The 19,399-nt window shown below is 45.7% G+C and overlaps 1 protein-coding gene across 1 annotated transcript in view; it reads left to right on the plus strand.

The window, feature by feature from the left end:
* si:dkeyp-72e1.9 (syntaxin-binding protein 4) overlaps positions 1-12,211 on the plus strand; it is a 132,372-nt gene extending 120,161 nt beyond the window's left edge. The window contains exons 21-23 of the mRNA XM_060840946.1: positions 2,335-2,384; positions 9,078-9,254; positions 12,097-12,211. Of these exons, the coding sequence (XP_060696929.1) occupies positions 2,335-2,384; positions 9,078-9,254; positions 12,097-12,211 (342 nt within the window). The remainder of the gene's footprint in view (positions 1-2,334; positions 2,385-9,077; positions 9,255-12,096) is intronic.
* The last annotated feature ends 7,188 nt before the right edge of the window (positions 12,212-19,399 follow it).

The following is a 19,399-nucleotide window of genomic DNA, read 5'->3' on the forward strand; positions in this document are numbered from 1 at the left end:
TTGGGCCCTTGAAGACAGAAACAGGGGAATATATTACAGGGAACAAAGAAATGGGGAAGGCACAAGCAATCTCCCTGAGGTAACAGTGACTGAAGGACCTGAACTTAAGGGATTCTGTATTTGCCAGGATTTGATGTTGGAGAGACTGTTAGGTCTGAAGGTTGATAAGTCCCCGGGGCCTGATGGTCTACATCCCAGGGTACTGAAGGAGGTGGCTCAGGAAATTGTGGATGCGTTGGTGATTATTTTCCAGAATTCGATAGATTCGGGATCGGTACCTGAGGATTGGAGAGTGGCTAATTTTGTACCACTTTTTAAGAAAGGTGGGAGAGAGAAAGCAGGAAATTATAGACCAGTTAGTCTGACCTCAGTGGTGGGAAAGATGCTGGAGTCTATTATAAAGGATGAGATTACGGCACATCTGCATAGTAGTAACAGGATAGGACAGAGTCAGCATGGATTTATGAAGGGGAAATCGTGCTTGACTAATCTTCTGGAGTTTTTTGAGGATGTAACTCTAAAGATGGATGAGGGAGATCCAATAGATGTAGTGTACCTGGACTTTCAGAAAGCTTTTGATGAAGTCCCACATAGGAGGTTAGTGAGTAAACTTAGGGCGCATGGTATTGGGAGCAAAGTACTAGATTGGATTGAAAATTGATTGGCTGATAGGAATCAAAGGATAGTGATAAACGGCTCCATTTCGGAATGGCAGGCAGTGACCAGTGGGGTACCACAAGGATCCGTGCTGGGACCGCAGCTTTTTATAATATATGTTAATGATATAGAAGATGGTATCAGCAATAACATTAGCAAATTTGCTGATGATACAAAGCTGGGTGGCAGGGTGAAATGTGATGAGGATGTTAGGAGATTACAGGGTGACCTGGACAAGTTAGGTGAGTGGGAAGATGCATGGCAGATGCAGTTTAATGTGGATAAATGTATGGTTATCCACTTTGGTGGCAAGAACAGGAAGGCAGATTACTACCTCAATGGAATTAATTTAGGTAAAGGGGCAGTACAGAGAGATCTGGGTGTTCTTGTACACCAGTCAATGAAGGCAAGCATGCAGGTACAGCAGGTAGTGAAGAAGGCTAATAGCATGCTGGCCTTCATAACAAGAGGGATTGAGTATAGAAACAAAGAGGTGCTTCTGCAGCTGTACAGGGCCCTGGTGAGACCACACCTGGAGTACTGTGTGCAGTTCTGGTCGCCAAATTTGAGGAAAGACATTCTGGCTATTGAGGGAGTGCAGCGTAGGTTCACAAGATCAATTCCTGGAATGGAGGGATTATCTTACACTGAAAGACTGAAGCAACTGTATACCCTTGAGTTTAGAAGACTGAGAGGGGATCTGATTGAGACATATAAGATTATGAAAAGATTGGACACTCTGGCAGCAGGAAGCATGTTTCCACTGATGGGTGAGTGCCGAACCAGAGGACACAGCTTAAAAATACGGGGTAGACCATTTAAGACAGAGATGAGGAGAAACTTCTTCACCCAGAGAGTGGTGAGTGTGTGGAATGCTCTGCCCCAGAGGGCAGTGGAGGCCCAGTCTCTGGATTCATTTAAGAAAGAGTTGGATTGAGCTCTCAAGGATAGTGGAATCAAGGGTTATGGAGATAAGGCAGGAAGCGGATACTGATTAGGAATGATCAGCCATGATCATATTGAATGGCGGTGCAGGCTCGAAGGGCTGAATGGCCTACTCCTGCACCTATTGTCTATTAAATTCTGTATCCTACAATTGTGTCCTCCACTATCACTTGATGAAGGAGCGTCGCTCCGAAAGCTAGTATGCTTCCAATTAAACCTGTTGGACTATAACCTGGTGTTGTGTGATTTTTAACTTTGTACCTCCTGGCATGTTGTGGCACTGGTACAGCTTTTAGCACCATTTCCCACACGACCCCATGGAGTCTCTCTGTAGACCTTTATAAATTGCAAGCCCAGGGTTTTCAACATCCTGAGAACATGCTGGAGCCAATCACCTCCAAAGAGAAGACGGCACTCACATTGCATTTGGTGATCAATGGGAGAGGTTATCCCTATGTAATCTTAGAGTGATGCAAAGGGGAAGTTATTTTTCAAGTGGTGAAGGTCAACACCAAAGAATGTAAAGGTCCTTCGGTCCATCTAGACTACACTGGCCTACCTACACTAATCCCACTTTGCTACACATGGTCCACACTCTTGAACATAATGACATTTCAAGTGTAGTGACTGAAAACATTGCACATCCAACATTGATAGCTCACAACTAATTGGACACAAACTCCATCTACTTCCCTCTCAATAAATATCAACATTGTATTTCTTTTCTTGCAGAAAGTACACAAGGTTCTAACGTCTGCCACCTTGCAGGGAACTGACCATGGGTAAGTAGCACAGTACAGCTCAGCTCATCTGTGGTGATGTCCAATCAAAGTCACACAAAGAGAAATATAAAAAAATCATTCTCACACCAGCACCCTGCTTCCACCTCCAATATAAAGACTCAAAGTCATGCTGATGTTATGATATGTTACATGGAACCTGGCATGGGCATCTCTGACAGTAACTTTTATCTCTCAGAGGGTCATGAGTCTTTGGAATTCCTTGCCACAGAGAGCTATGGGCTCTTGTGTACATTTACACAGAGCCCTTGTGTATATTTAAGATTAAGATCGATAGATTCCAGATCAGTCAGGGAATCAAGGGTTATGGGGAAAGGGAGGAAAGTGGATGTGAGGAATGTTGGATCAGCCGTGATCCCACTGAAAGGCTCAGGGAGCTGAATGGCTGCTTCTGTTTGTTTTTCTTATAGTCGTATGGTCTAACTGTTTGCTTATTCTGTACAGCCTGTGCTGGCATTCTGAGTGAAAATGAAACCACTGATGATGAACTCACAGACACAGTGCAAGATAAATATCAGCCATTCTAAGGAACATATCACGTTATTACATTGTTCATCATGACCCATTATCACATCGCGACATCAGAGGGGACTGCATAGCAGTAAACTGAATCTCAGCTGTCAGAGGGCAGAGCTGCAAGATGCTAGCAGATGGATGGGTCATGAACATGAGAAAGCACAAAATGTTTGCAAACATCTTCAGCCAAATGCGTTGAGTGGATGATCCATCTCAAGTGTTTTCCCGAAGCCCCAAGTGTTTCAGATGTCAATCGTCAGTCATACAGCACAGAAACAGACCTTCAGTCCAACTCATCCACACCGACCAGATATCCCAATCTGACCCAGTCCCATTTGTTAGCATTTGTCCCATATTCTTCTAAACCCTTCCTATTCATATATCCATTAAGATGTCTTTTAAATATTCATATACCAATCCAGATACGACATTTAAAAGGCATCTGGATGGGTATATGAACAGGAAAGGTTTAGAGGGATATGGGTCAGGTGCTGGCAAATGGGACTGGGTCAGATTGGGATATCTGGTCGGTCGCCTAGCGATGTCAAGGAATGGCTCAGCACACTGGATCCAGCAATATTCCCAGGACAGTATTCCTGCTACACAAGTTATATTCCCTGACAATGTTCCGGCTACATGAGTTATATTCCCGGACAGTGTTCCGGCTATACAAGTTACAATCCTGGACAGCATTCCGGCTACATGAGTTATATTCCCAGACAGTGTTCCCGCTATATGAGTTATATTCCCGGACAGCGTTCCGGCTACACAAGTTACAATCCTGGACAGCATTCCGGCTACACGAGTTATATTCCCGGACAGTGTTCCCGCTATATGAGTTATATTCCCGGACAACGTTCCGGCTACACAAGTTATAATCCTGGACAGCATTCCGGCTACATGAGTTATATTCCCAGACAGTGTTCCCGTTATATGAGTAATATTCCCGGACAGCATTCCGGCTACATGAGTAATATTCCTGGACAGCGTTCTGGCTACACGAGTTATATTCCCGGACAGTGTTCCGCTATATGAGTTATATTCCCAGACAACATTCCGGCTACACCAGTTATAATCCTGGACAGCATTCCAGCTACCCGAGTTATATTCCCAGACAACGTTCCGGCTACCCAGTGTACTAGCTGCCCCCCTATCTATGCTGTTCCAGTGTACTGATCTGTACCCTACGATGGACAATGGAGAGATGACAGCCAGCCTTCCAACTCTCCACACTTTTATTTTCAATCAAGTCAGTGAATCTTTAAAATCAGGCACTCTATAAAACAGGCCATCACTTTGCCATCAGCTATTTTAAACCAAAAGGCAAAGCCAGGATCTATTGCCATGTTCCCTGTTCCAAAACAATTAAAATAAGGTGGATGTTATCTGCTGTAAAGTTCAGTCCTTGTTAATCTGTACAGTTTGGATGGGTCAGTTTAAGGGAGGTGTCTGTCGATGGGTTTCTTAGAGGAGCAGTACGTGGTACATATAGATGCATGTGGGCTGTGTGGAGAAGTGTGGCACCGTGGTTTATGCCAGCGACAAGAGCAGGTTGGAGAGCTATTGGCAGTGAAACAGAATCGCTGATGGTGAGGCAAGCCTATCATGGAGATATCTTCAGTATTTGGTACTGTTGTAAGCATGGGGAAAGTGAGGACTGCAGATGCTGGAGATCAGAGCTGAAAAATGTGTTGCTGGAAAAGCGCAGCAGGTCAGGCAGCATCCAAGGAGCAGGAGAATCGACGTTTCGGGCATGAGCCCTTCTTCAGGAATCATGAAACTGTTGTAAACATGGAAACCTAGATAGCAGGAACAGGGGTAGGCCTTTCGACCCTTCAAGCCTGCTCCGCCATTCAATATGATCATGGCTGATAGAGTCATACAGTGTAGAAACAGACCCTTTGTCCAACCCAGACCCCTGTTCCTGCTTTCTCCTCATACCCTTTGATCCCTTTGTCCATTAGAACTATATCCAACTCCTTGTAAACATTTAACATTTTAACTTCAACTGCTTTTAGTGGCAGAGAATTCTATAGGCCCACACTCTCTGGGTGAAGACATTCCTCCTCATCTCACTCCTAAATGGCCCACCCTATATCCTTAGTCTGTGATGCCCGAGTGCTGTTCTCCCTGGACATCAGGAATGTCCTTTCTGTGCTTACTCTGTCTAGTCCTGTTGAATTATACAGGTTTCTGAGATTCCCCCTCACCCCCCCATCCAATTCTTCTGAACTCCACTGAGTATAATCTTAAGCAATGCAGTCTATCCTCATACATCATTCCTACCATACCAGGAATCGATCTGGTAAGGGTGTGAAATGGTTAATACTGAAAAGTGCCATGAGCACTGGTGATTAACAAAGACTTGTAGGGGTGGGGGGGGAACACCTTTGGATCTCAAAGGAATGACGCTCTACCCAAAGAACAAAAGAACATTACAGCACAGGAACAGGCCCTTCGGTCCTCCAAGCCTACACCAATCCAGATCCTCTATCTAAACCTGTCAGTTGGATCGATTGGAGAGTTGCCAAATGGAGGTGAGGTGATGCCTTTTGGAAGATCCAATTCTAGAGCAAACTATACAGTAAATGGAAAAGTCCTGGGAAAAATTGATGTACAGAGAGATCTGGGTGTTCAGGTTCATTGTTCCCTGAAGAAGGCAATGCAAGTCAGTAGAGTGGCCAAGAAGGCATAAGGCATGCTTTCCTTCATCGGACGAGGTATTGAGTACAAGAATTGATGGGTCAGGTTACAGTTGTATAAGACTTTGGTTCAGCCACGTTTGGAATACTGTGTACAGTTCTGATCGCCACATTACCGAAAGGATGTGGATGCTTTGGGAGGATGCAGTGGAGGTTCACCAGGATGTTGCCTGCTGTAGAGGATGCTAGATATGAAGAGAGGTTGAGTGGATTTGGATTATTTTCACAAGAAAGACGAAGGTTGAGGGGGATCTGATTGCGGTCTACAAGATCATGAAAGGTATAGACAAGGTGCATAGCAAGAAGCTTTTTCCCAGAGTGGGGGACTCAATTACTAGGGGTCACGTGATCAAGGTGAGAGGGGACAAGTTTAGGGAAGATATGCGTGGCAAGTTCTTTACATAGAGAGTGGTAGGTACCTGGAACACGTTGCCAGTGGAGGTGGTAGAGGTGGACAAAGGGATCAAAGGGAGAGAGGAGGAACAGGGGTCTGGGTTGGACCAAAGGGTCTATTTCCATGCTGTGTGACTCTATGACTCTATATCCTGCTGTATTCTCTGACAGTCCCCTTCACTATCTGCTACTCCACCAATCTTAGTGTCATCTGAAAACTTGCTAATCAGACCACCTATACCTTCCTCCAGATCATTTATGTATATCATATCATGGGGTGGCACAGTGGTTAGCACTCTGCCTCACAGCACCAGAGACCTGAGTTCAATTCCCACCTTAGGCAACTGGCTGTGTGGAGTTTGCACGTTCTCCACGTGTCTGTGTGGGTTTCCTCCGGGTGCTCTGGTTTCCTCCCACAGTCCAAAAATGTGCAGGTTAGGTGGATTGGCCATGCTAAATTGCCCGTAGTGTTAGGTGAAGGGGTAAATGTAGGGGAATAGGTCTGGGTGGGTTGCTCTTCGGAGGGTCGGTGTGGACTTGTTGGGCCGAAGGGCCTGTTTCCACATGGTAAGAAATCTAATCTAATCAACAACAGTGGTCCCAACATGAATCCTCGTGGAACACCATTGGTCACAGGTCTCCATTTTGACAAACTCCCTTCCACTATTACTCTCTGTCTCCTGTTGCCCAGCCAGTTCTCTACCCATTTGGCTAGTACACCCTGGAGTCCATGCAATTTCACTTTCTACATCAGCCTACATTGGAGAATTTTATCAAACACCTTACTGAAGTCCATGTATATTACATCTACAGCACTTCACTCATCAATCAACTTTATCACTTCCTCAAAGTATCCTCTTACAGAGGAACCTCAATTATCTGAAATACAGGGACGGGGAGTATTTCATTCAGCTAATTGAATTCCAGATAATTCAATGCCGGATAACATAGTCTAGCCAAGCATCAGGACCTTGCCATCTTGTCGAATCATCCAATATTTGGATAATCGAATGCCGGGATATCGGGGTCCCTCTGTAGTTGGTAAGACATGACCTTCTCTGCACACAATCATGCTGCCTATCACTGGTAAGCCCATTTTCTTCCAAATGGGAATAGATCCTACCCCTCAGTATCTTCTCCAGCAGCTTCCCTACCCACTGAGTCTTCCTCATAGTCTCTGTAACAACGCTTGTCACATCAATGTAACTTACAGTTAGTTGCTACCATTGCAGTAAACTACATCTTGATCAGGGATCAAAATTAGGGAGATTTAAACACTCCTTGGACATGGATGATGATGATGAGCTTAGAATAGTTCACAGGTCGGCGCAACATTGAGGGCCGAAGGGCCTGTTCTGCGCTGTTTTGTTCTATGTTCTATGTTTTAAAAGTGCCACTTCTCAATAGCTTACCAAGTGGTTTCCCACCTACCACACTAGACCAAGCAGAGCTCTAGAGATTCTCACCAGGAAAGAGGGTGGTAACAGCAAATTTACCAGATTATGGTGAGCAATGGTAAGGGCTGATCTTACAACAGATGCCAAGCTGGTAGCTAAATGAGATCATAGACAGTATATTCTGTACTGCTCAGGTAATTACCTGATCTGGAGGAGTGCTAGGTCAGCTAGCACATGTAAGAACACTAAAGCTTTGTTATGTCTTTATTCAAGGTTAAATCTGTAACTCTGTGTTTTGTTCTTCCAGCCCGAGTTATGACAGAACTCAACAACAATGTGATGTTGGCTGGAGAGATTTTTCTAATGGGATTGATGGGAGGGTTATGGTAAACAGGGGAATGTTAGGAATGGCATGGGAAGGATGGAATGCTGTGGAGCAGCATGGGAGGGAAGGGATGTCCAGGGAGGGATGGATAAGACAATCTGGCAAAATGGCTGGGACAACTGTTCAATACAACTTAATTTTGGAACATTATTTTTTGTGATGAGGATGAATGTTCACCGGATTTAAATGATAATAATTTGCAAAAGCTGTCAAGTAAACTAAACAATAAATAAAAGGGTGGCATGATGGCACAGTAGCTAGCACTGCTGCCTCACAGCACTAAGGACCACTTTTGGGTGACAGTGTGGAGTTTGCACATTCTCCCCGTGTCTGTGTGGGTTTCCTCCGGGTGCTCCGGTTCCCTCTTACAGTTCAAAGATGTGCAGGTCAGGGTGGATTGGCCGTGCTAAACTGCCCATAGTGTCCAGGGAATTGTGGGCTAGGTAGATTAGCCATGAGGGTTATGAGGCTCGGTTGGGATGGGCATGGTCTTCAGAGGGTCAGTGTGGACTTGCCAGGCCGAATAGCCTGCTTCCACACTGTAGGGAATATGATACATCAGATTGATTGACAAAGGTGGTAATAGTGTGTGCCCTCCAGATTTTCTCACAACCTAAATGGGCTGGTTATCACTCAAACATAGATTCAAGGAAGGAACGGCTGTAATGTTGCTACAAAACCTGAATTGTAAGAAAAGGCACAGAACATGACAAAGTCTGGGCAAACTGTTTTCTTTGACTCTTGATGATAGCAGCTGAAATTATAATAGGCAGATTTCAGCAAGTCAGATGTATGCCCCTCGACTAATGCTGAGTGTATCAGATATAAACCGGCCTTTTGAACCCAGGAAACACATCATTCCTAATGTCACTTTTCTAGTCCGTGACAATAGACAAGTCACAGAAGGCTGTACTGTTGGAAACAAAAGGTTGCGTTTATACCCCTTGACCTGTATTTTCACAGTTTTAGGTATCTTTTACAACACTGAGAAGTTCTGATGCTGTTCGAGGCTTTGGTGAATGAATAACTGGAAGCCCCGTATTGAACAATGTGCTGTTGCAATAAACATACTAATTTGACAGCAAAGTGTTCTTGTTGGTCTCTGCTAATGCTATGTTAATAATAATATCGCGCAGAGTAGCACATCCCTGTCATTGCTGTCACTTTCACTTGTCACCAGAAGCTCATGTGCATGAAGGTCACGTTCATGTTATTTTTAAGAAATGCACAGCTGGATGGGCTGAAAGACATTGAACTAACGCGTATCTCACCTTGCTTACAGGGTGTTCAAGTCCAAGCACCAGCAGAGAGAAAGCGGCCTAGCCCTTCCTGGTCCTGAACAACTCCTAGCAGCTGAAGCCAAGCAGCTGATTGAGGGGATCTGCTCTCCAAACAATGAAAACGGTGAGCTGGAACCAAGGGTTCATCATGGTTGTGAGTATGTCCGCCGGAATGTGAGGTTGATTTGCAGACGGTCCGTCCCCTGTCTAGGTGACAGCTTCAGTGCTTTGGGGCCTCCTGTGAAACACTGCTGTACTGTGGCGTCAGGAATTTATTTAGTTCCGTTCCTATTGTTTCTGGTTGACAGTTCCAGTAGTTTGTTGTAGCAGCCGAGGGACTAGGTCTACGTAGTTGTTGAGGGATGAGTGTCGTGCTTCTAGAAATTCTCTTAGCGAGACAGAAAATCTGCAAATGCTGGAATCTAAAATAGACGGGCAGGAGGCTGGAAGAACACAGCAAGCCAGGCAGCATCAGGAGGGAGAGGAACACAGCAAGGCAGGCAGCATCAGGAGGGGGAGAACACAGCAAGGCAGGCAGCATCAGGATGGAGAGAACACAGCAAGGCAGGCAGCATCAGGGGGTGGAGAAGTCAACGTTTCAGGTGTCACCCTTCTTCAGTTTGCTGTGTTCTTCCCCTCCTGATGCTGCCTGGCTTGCTGTGTTCTTTCAGCCTCCTGCCTGTCTACTCTAGAAATTCTCTGCCTGTCCTCTGTTTAGCTTGTCCTGTGATCGTTGTGTTGTACCAGTCAAGTTTGCGGTCCGTGTCATCCGTGTGTGTGGCTCCTAGGGACAACTGGTTGCCGCATTTACTATCTAATTGGCATTGGTAGATGCGGATTGCTAGTTGTCTGCCTGTTTGTCCCATGTTGTGTTTCGTCCAGTCTTTGCATGGAGTCCTGTAAATTATGTTAGTCTTGCACACGATGGATAACCTTGACCTTGGGCAAGGGTTTACGGCAGGATCTCCTGCTCCGACCCAGCCGAGTATTTGAACTAAAGGTAAAGTGGGTCTTTATCTCTGGTTGGAGAGAGAGAAGTTTACCCTGAGGGTCCCCGTGCTCAGGTTGCTGGGTTTGAGAAGGAACATCTTTCAGAATGACCTCAACCAGCCCAGAAATTGAACCCACACCATTGGCTTTACTCCACATCGCAAGCCAGATGTCCAGCCAACTAAGCTACTTGGGCTACAGAGTTGACATGATTGGGTTACTACCCATTGGAAGATGAAATGACAGCAATCAAAGGTGCTCTGGTTTCCATGTCTGTATTGGATCTTAGGTCTTTCCTTGCTCTGGTGAACAATTACAGAAAGTTCATACATAACCTGATCTTTCAGGGAGATGAAGGAACAGTTTGTACCCTCTAAGCCGTTGGCACACTATGATCCTAAGTGAGAGCTGGTATGACATGTGATGTCTCCCCATAAGGCATAAGGGTAATCTTAGGTCATAGGTGGTCCAGTGGAGAGGAACACACAATAGCGTATGCATCTAGGACTTTGGCTATGCAGAGCGTAAATATACCCAGGTAGAGAAGGAAGGTTTGGCCGTCATATTTGGAGTCAAGAATTTCCAACAATATCTTTACGGGTGTACATTTGGAATAATAACGGACCACACACCCCTGCCATGCCTACTTAAAGAGGACAAGGCAATGCGGTCCATAGCTTCAGGGTGAATTCAGCGATGGGCTTGAATACTAAGTGTGAATAATTACAAGTTGGATCATTATCCAAGAGGTCAAATAGTGAATGCAAATGCATTCAGCCACATTCTTTTGGCAGATACACTACTAGGGTACTGCCACTGGAAGAGTCCGTCAATGGTTTTAAACTCTCTGGACCCACTTCCAGTCGCAGCTCGCAATATCAGACTTTGGACACAGAAGGATCCGGAACTCGCGAAACTGAAACAGCCGTGCTGATGGGCTAAACCAAAACGCCACCACACCCCGAACCGAAACCTGTCTGGACCCAGAGAGACCAGATCACCATAGAAGATGGCATATTATTACAGGGAGTGGCAGTGATTGCCCTGAGCAAAGGTCGCTGCCAGGTACTGGCTGAACCCCACCAGGGTCATCCAGGGGCTTCCAAAATGAAAATGTTGACGAGAAATTATGCCTGGTGGCCGGGATTGGATGTAGACAGAGACACACTGGTGCTGGGCAGTGCCAAGACAGACAAGTAATTACCACCAAACCCTTCCCCCACCACGCTCATGAGAATGGCCAGGTAATCCCTGCATTCAGTTACACAATGACTATGCAGGTCCCTTCATGGGCTCGATGGTCTTAATCACTGTGGACGTCCACTCACAGTGACAGGATGTGCATAGAGTTCATTCGTCAAACATAGGAACGATGATAGAAAAACTGCAAGCATCTTTTGCAATACATGGACTCCTGGAAGTGTTGGTCACAGACAACGGGCCATCGTTTCCCAACAGGGAATTTGAATATTTCTGAAAGCCGTATGGTACTTGACATACAAGGAGAGCCCCACAACATCCATCTTCCAATAGTCTGACAGAAAGAGCAGTCCAAACTTTGAAGGCAGGCTTAAAGAAACAGCCTACAGCTTCACTCAATACCAAACTGTCCCAGTTCCTGCTTGATTTTTGGACCATCCCTCATCCATATACAGGGACAGCACCAGCAGAGTTGTTAATGAGGAGAAGATTCCGCACCAGGTTAGATCTGATCTTCCTGGACCTGGGGGTGAATGGGGGGAAGGTGAAATGGTATCAGGAATGTCAATGCCAGACACAAGACTCTGTGAAGCGAGAGAGACGGTTTACCTCAGGGGGTGAAGCCTGATGTAGGAACCATGGGAAGGGTTCTGCATGGGTAAGAGATACGGTGAATGCGAGGTCAGTGATGTATAAATCTTGGGTCAGTGGGATGGTCCTGAGCAAGCACGTGGACCAGATGGAAGCTGCAAACACACAAAGGGGGATAGAGCAAAATGTGCCCTATTCCACGGAAGAGTCAGAATCATAGTGTTCTCTGTCTCCATCAAGCGTTGAGGAGATCTTGGAATCTGAGATCCACACGGCAGATGTCATTGCCTTGATGCCTTTGCAGCCTGAAGAAGAGAATGAATTTCTTCTGACAGGCTCTGGGTGCAAGGGGTGAACTTTAGTGCAGTACCTGCTGCCCAGATCAGATTCTGAGGAACCTGGCCCAATGTTAAAACACTGCAGGAGGAGCTTCAGAAAAATAATTGGCCTATGTCCTCAGACTCAGAATGGGAGGGATGTAGGGAATATAATGAGGTCAGCCAGGTGGACTGTTAACGTGGTAACTGGGGATCCCTGGCTGACAAATATAAACAGGAGGGTCAGGGGTTCTGTTCATTCTGAGAGCTGGCTTTGAGGGAGCTGGATCAATGTCTAGGACTCTCCTCGGGTAACTAAAGGATGACTTGATGACGGGATACCAGCCTCTGTGGAGTTAGAAGTTAAAAATCACACAACACCAGGTTATAGTCCAACAGGTTTAATTGGAAGCACACTAGCTTTCGGAGCGATGCTCTTTCATCAGGTGATTGTCGCTCCGAAAGCTAGTGTGCTTCCAATTAAACCTGTTGGACTATAACCTGGTGTTGTGTGATTGTTAACTTTGTACACCCCAGTCCAACACCGGCATCTCCAAATCGGTGGAGTTATTTCACCTTCAACCCATTACAAACTAAAAATCTGTCCATCTCCTTCTCAAATTTATTCAATGTCTGGCATCCACCACACCCTGGGGGAGCGAATTATCCGGGTTCACAGCACTTTTAGGGAAGAACTACGTCCTGATCTCTGTCAGATCCCCTTTCCTTTATCCTAAAAAGTATGACCTCTCACATGAGGAATCTAAAACAGAAATTGCTGGAAAATCTCAGAAGGTCTGGCAGCATCAGTGAAGAGAAAGCAGAGTTAACGTTTCAGGACCAGTGACCATTCCTCACATGAGGAACTTGCTTTCCATGTTTTCTCTGTCACTCTCCTTTCATATCTTCCATACCTCAAATATGGTGTGGAGGTGCCAGTGTTGGACTGGGGTGGACAACGTTAAAAATCACACAACTCCAGGTTATGGTCCAACAGGTTTATTTGGAAGCACGGGCTTTCGGAGCATCGTTCCTTCACCAGATGATCCACAAGCTTCATGAAAAACAGCCCCCCCCCCCCCACCAGCTTTGTGTATAAAATCCTCGATGTGAGGGATCAGGGATTTGTTCAGCTGTGAGGAGCGGTTTACCGTTTGTTTAAAATCCCCACAAAGGTGAACCGACCCATCAGGCTTTACAGTCAGTACACCCGGTGCTGTCCATTCCACAAACTGAGCTGGTTCGATGATTCCTTCGTTTTTCGGCCTCTTGATTTCTGCCTCTACTTTTGCCCCTAGGGCAAATGGCACTGGGAATTAGGCACGCAGAATCAGGGAACTACTTCCTGGGCAACACCCAGTATGGCCTTGGCTCCTTTGATAGTCCCTAGACCTTCCTGAAAAACTTCCGGGTATTTAATTAGGGCTTCAATCAGGCAGCCATTTTCTAAATGAAAAATATTGAGCCAATCAAGGTAAACCTGTCTTAACCAATCTCACCCCATCTAGCTTAGGCCTGAGCCTTTTACCACAATCAGTGGGAACTGTACCAGCTGCTTCTCATAAAAGACCCGAACCGACGTTTTACCCTTAATCTGTGAGGGATCCCCAGTATAGGCTCTCCATCTAGCCAGGGTCTTGCACTAGAGTTGGAGTCCAGAGTGAAGTTTGTTAAGGCCTGGATCTCCAACCTCTGAAACATCCGCGCCGGTATCGACCCCTGTTAGAACTGGCTGACCATTTAACCAGACCTTTATTTTGATCGGCTCTGATTTGGATGTTGCTAAGCAACGTAGCTGTTCCAAACCAGCTGTAGTTGGACTGTCCAGGGTGTCACTGTCCTGGATACCAGCCTATCAGTTCTTTTATCCAATTCAGACCCAGTGTTACAAGTCGTTCTGGGACAATGTGTGTTCCGTCCAGGTGAATCGGCTATAACATGATTGACGAATTATGGACGCTGTTTGGATAGCATGAATTTTCTACTGAGTGGGTATAGTGATTTTCTACAGCAGTTTTCCATTGCGTGACTTTGTAGAAGAACAGAACAGTAACATTACTGAGGAATCACCTGTACTCTTTAGCTTTCTTTAGTCTGCATACCGACAGCCACTTTAATGGCTTACAAGCCCGGTTCCTGAAGTAAATGTGAACCTTTTGGCCGAGACTTAGCCTTGTTTTGGGGTTTTGCTGTGGGCTAACCGAGAGTCCCTCTGGACAGGATATGTTCAGAGTGAGGCCATGCAATTGTGTTCACTCAAACAGTGTCCCCCCAAACTCAGTCACCGTGCTGGCAAGGGTATCACTTCCATCGGAATACTCTGTAACTTATATGCTCCATTTGCCGCCTTTTCCGATGGTAAAGCCAGTTGTAGAGCCTGTTTGAAGTCTGGATGGGTTTCGGCTAGTAGATACTTCTGCATGTTGACATCATTAATCCCACATACTAAACAGTCTCTCAGCATCTTATTAACGGTTAAACCAGAATATCGTGCCTCTGCCAATCATCTTAATATCGTCAAAAATGATGACATGATTCCCCTGGTTTTTGACTTATTGAATAAAACTGATAGCATCTCAGGATTAGAGGAGGCTTGGGGTCACAATATTCCCTAACTAAACCAGTCAGCTCTCGAAAGGCTTTCATACCGGGTGCCTCAGGGAAGGTTACCCTCCTAATAACTGAAAAAAGCTGCGGGTCCACAAACTGCCAGGAAAGTTGCTCATTGCTTCTCATCTGCCCCAATGTCATTTGCCCTTGATGCAAAAGAAGATGCATTTTTCCGAATACTGGACCCAATCTTCAGTGGCATGATAAAACGAGTCAAGCTTTCCTGATGCCAGAAATGCTTACGCCAACTCAAAGATAACTACTGTGAGCGGGATTCTTCAGGACATGACTTATTACAGTCATAGAGTCATAGAAATGTACAGCATGGAAACAGACCCTTTGGTCCAACTCGTCCATGCTGACCAGATATCGCAACCCAATCTACTCCCACCTGCCAGCACCCGGCCCATACCCCTCCAAACCCTTCCTATTCATATACCCATCCAAATACCTCTTAAATATTGCAATTGTACCAGCCTCCACCACATCCTCTGGTAGTTCATTCCATACACGTACCACCCTCTGCGTGAAAAAGTTGCTCCTTAGGTCTCTTTCATATCTTTCCCCTCTCACTCTAAACCTATGCCCACTCATTCTGGACTCCCTGACCCAAGGGAAAAGACTTTGTCTATTTATCCTATCCATGCCCCTCATAATTTTGTCAACCTCTATAAGGTCACCCCTCACCCTCCGACACTCCAGGGAAAACAGCCCCAGCCTGTTCAGCCTCTCCCTGTAGCTCAGATCCTCCAATCCTGGCAACATCCTTGTAAATCTTTTCTGAACCCTTTCAAGTTTCACAACATCTTTCCGATAGGAAGGAGACCAGAATTGCATGCAATATTCCAACAGTGGCCTAACCAATGTCCTGTACAGCTGCAACATGACCTCCCAACTCCTGTACTCAATACTCTGACCAATAAAGGAAAGCATACCAAACGCCTTCTTCACTATCCTATCCACCTGTGACTCCACTTTCAAGGAGCTATGAACTTGCACTCCAAGGTCTCTTTGTTCAGCAACACACCCTAGGACCTTACCATTAAGTGTATAAGTCCTGCTAAGATTTGCTTTCCCAAAATGCAGCACCTCGCATTTATCTGAATTCAACTCCATCTGCCACTTCTCAGCCCATTGGCCCATCTGGTCCAGATCCTGTTGTAATCTGAGGTAACTCCCTTCGCTGTCCACTACACCTCCAATTTTGGCGTCATCTGCAAACTTACTAACTGTACCTCTTATGCTCGCATCCAAATTATTTAGGTAAATGACAAAAAGTAGAGGACCCAGCACCGATCCTTGTGGCACTCCACTGGTCACAGGCCTCCAGTCTGAAATATAACCCTTCACCACCACCCTCTGTCTTCTACCTTTGAGCCAGTTCTGTACCCAAATGGCTAGTTCTCCCTGTATTCCACGAGATCTAACCTTGCTAATCAGTCTCCCATGAAATAACTCCACAGAGGCCGGTATCCTGCCACCCTTTATTTACATGTGGAAAGTCCTTAACTCTGGTCCAGCCTCAGCAGAGCCAACTCCCAGAGTCTGACCAGATTAACAGCCCCATTCAGGGAACTCATATTCTAGGAGGTCCATCTGGCTAACCTTGTTACAATCACCACAGAAGGGTTCGGGAGAGCAGGCAGGAAAGTGCAGTTGAGGCTGAGATGAGGCCAGTCGTAATTGTATTGAATGTTGAAGCAGGCTCGAGGGACTGAATGGCCTCCTCTGGCTGGGCGTTCTCAGGTTCTTAACCAGGACAATGCATGCAATGCAAAATCTGGCCACACGATGGAGCCAACGTTCAATTTAATTCTCTTCCTGAAACTTTCTGCCTTTGAAACCTGCATTGGGTTTGAGATAGTGTCACAGTGAACTCCCTGTAGTTTGTGTTAAATGTTCAATGTGAAAATATGTGACAGCCTTGTTTGTACATGAAAACACAAAGCATGGGCCAAGATTGGCACACACTTTGTGTGCGGGCTTTCTGCATGATATTTTTCCACACAACGTTTGGCTCTCCATCATCAAATAACAACTTTTAATTAACTGGGGTTCTTAACTGCTATAAGTAACAAAAACAAAACTGACTCTGTCATCATCCGATTCACATGAACTCTTGTTTTTATGCTGCAGGTCTAGATGTGTTTCTAAAGCTGTAAGATGACTTGCAAAGTAGATACAGCGTTAGTTAACAACAGATGTCATAGTTATAAAGTAGGGCTTGTTCTCAGTAATTGTGAACAGACGTAATTAGGGCTTCAGGGGATGACAGTGCCGCATGTCATTGTGTTACCCAGAATGAATCACTGTTAGCCCTGTAGCTCAAATAACCACATGATATTTTTCACCTTAGGGACTCGTTGACTAAAATTCAATAAATAAATATTAATTCATCTTCGAAAGGACAGAGCAGTCTCCACATTCATGAAGGGCGAAGCGTGGTCCTGGCAGACCTTGGGTCTGCACCCCCATTGCAGAGAGACCACCGGTTGTGGGTTAACCGGAGGGTCAACACGCTTCAGCTAAAGACAGTCCTTCATGATAACCTCAACTGGTGTAGGAATCGAACCCACACTGTTGGCATCACTCTGCATTATAACCAGCTCGCCAGGCAATTCAACAAACCAACCTCTGTACATATGCATTCGATAAGATGCACAAGTATCTGTACCTAGATGACACGCACCTAAAATGGCTCCATAAGCGGTGACATTGCAAACTTTTCACTGCCCTCATTCCAGTGCACGTGGCAATAAAGCTAATTCAGTTCAATTCAATCAATATACGTGGAGGACAGGTCATGGTCTGTATAAATAGATCAGAAAAATCTAAACTCTGCATTGTTCAGGTCAACAAAACCAGCGACTTTTACACTTTCTGTGCCATGGTTGATATCTGAATCTGTGGAAGTCATGGGTATGGAACTGAGTGCACTAAAAACTGTCCAAAAGTTCACATTTTCCATTCTCCCAAATTAAAGATCAGTAGTTGGCCTCGTTTGGTTTGGAAATAAAATCCAATTGACTCTTTTGAAATTATTCTGTTTAGAGGCACAACTTCAGACTCCTCTGGATTGGTGCGAGGTCTGTGTTATCGTTGTGTCGGTATTCTGCAGGAAATAACTCCTCACCTTGAGCGGCACGGTGGCACAGTGGTTAGCACTGCTGCCTCACAGTGCCAGGGACCTGGGTTCAATTCCCACCTCAGGCGACTGACTGTGTGGAGTTTGCACGTTCTCCCCGTGTCTGCGTGGGTCCTCCGGGTGCTCCGGTTTCCTCCCACAGTCCAAAGATGTGCGGGTCAGGTGAATTGGCCTTGCTAAATTGCCTGTAGTGTTAGGTAAGGAGTAAATGTAGGGGTATGGGTGGGTTGCGCTTCGGCGGGTCGGTGTGAACTTGTTGGGCCGAAGGGCCTGTTTCCACACTGTAAGTAATCTAATCTAAAAAAAAACCTGTCTCCCCAAAGTCTGTCCAGCATTTACAAGGCACAGGGCAGGAGTGTGATAGAATTCATTTCACTTACCTCCACTCAGCAAGCAGTGTGTACTGTCCACAAGATATACTGCAGAAATATAGCAAGGATCCTTAGACAGCACCCTCCAAATAAATGACCATTACTATCCAGAAGGATAATGACACCAGATTCATGGGAATCAGATTGCCTGCAATTCCTCTCCAACCCATGCACCATCTGATGTGGAAATATATCGCTGTCCCTTCAGTGTTGCTGGGTCGGAACTCCCTCCCTAACAGCAGTGTGCTACCTACACTCGACACACTGCTGTGGTTCAAGAAGGCAGCTCATCACCAACCTCCCAAGAAACTCTAACGATGCGGCCAGTGATACCCAGATCCCATCAATGAATTTTTAAAATATCATCCAGATCAAAGCAACCACTTCATTTGCAACTCACTCACCCCATTCAACATTCACTCTCTCCTCTCATGCTCAGTAGCAGCAGCGTGTACCAATGACAAGATGCATTACAGAAATTCACCAAGTCTCCTTAAGACCATAAAACATAGGAGTGAAAGTAAGGCCATTCAGCCCATTAAGCCCACTCCGCCATTTAATCATGGCTGATGGACATTTCAAATTCACTTACCCGACTCTCCCCTTAATTCCTTGCGAGATCAAGAATTTATCAATCTCTGCCTTTAGCGTCCCGGCCTCCACTGCGGTCCGTGGAAATGAGTTCCACAGGCCCACCACCCTCTGGCTGAAGAAATGTCTCCTCATTTCTGTTCTAAATTGACCCCCCTCTAAATCTAAGGCTGTGCCCATGGTTCCTAGTCTCCTTGCCTAACAGAAACAATTTCCCAGCGTCCACCCTTTCTAAACCTGCATTATCTTGTAAGTTCCTATTAGATCTCCCCTGAACCTTCTAAACTCCAATGAATACAATCCTTCAGCAGGACCTTCTACCTCCTAAAGGGACAAGGGCAGTGGATGCTGGGAAAACCTGCCAGCTTCAAAGTTTCCTTTTGTGCCACTCATCGTCTTCGATTGGCACTACATTACCATGCTTTCGCTATCATTGGGTCAAAATCCTAGAACCCTGGAGTGGGGGAGTCCGGAATTAGGTTTAGGGTGAGAGGGGAAAGACTTACAAA

The sequence above is a fragment of the Hemiscyllium ocellatum genome, chromosome 20 (assembly GCF_020745735.1).
Source record: "Hemiscyllium ocellatum isolate sHemOce1 chromosome 20, sHemOce1.pat.X.cur, whole genome shotgun sequence".
NCBI lineage: Eukaryota > Metazoa > Chordata > Chondrichthyes > Orectolobiformes > Hemiscylliidae > Hemiscyllium > Hemiscyllium ocellatum.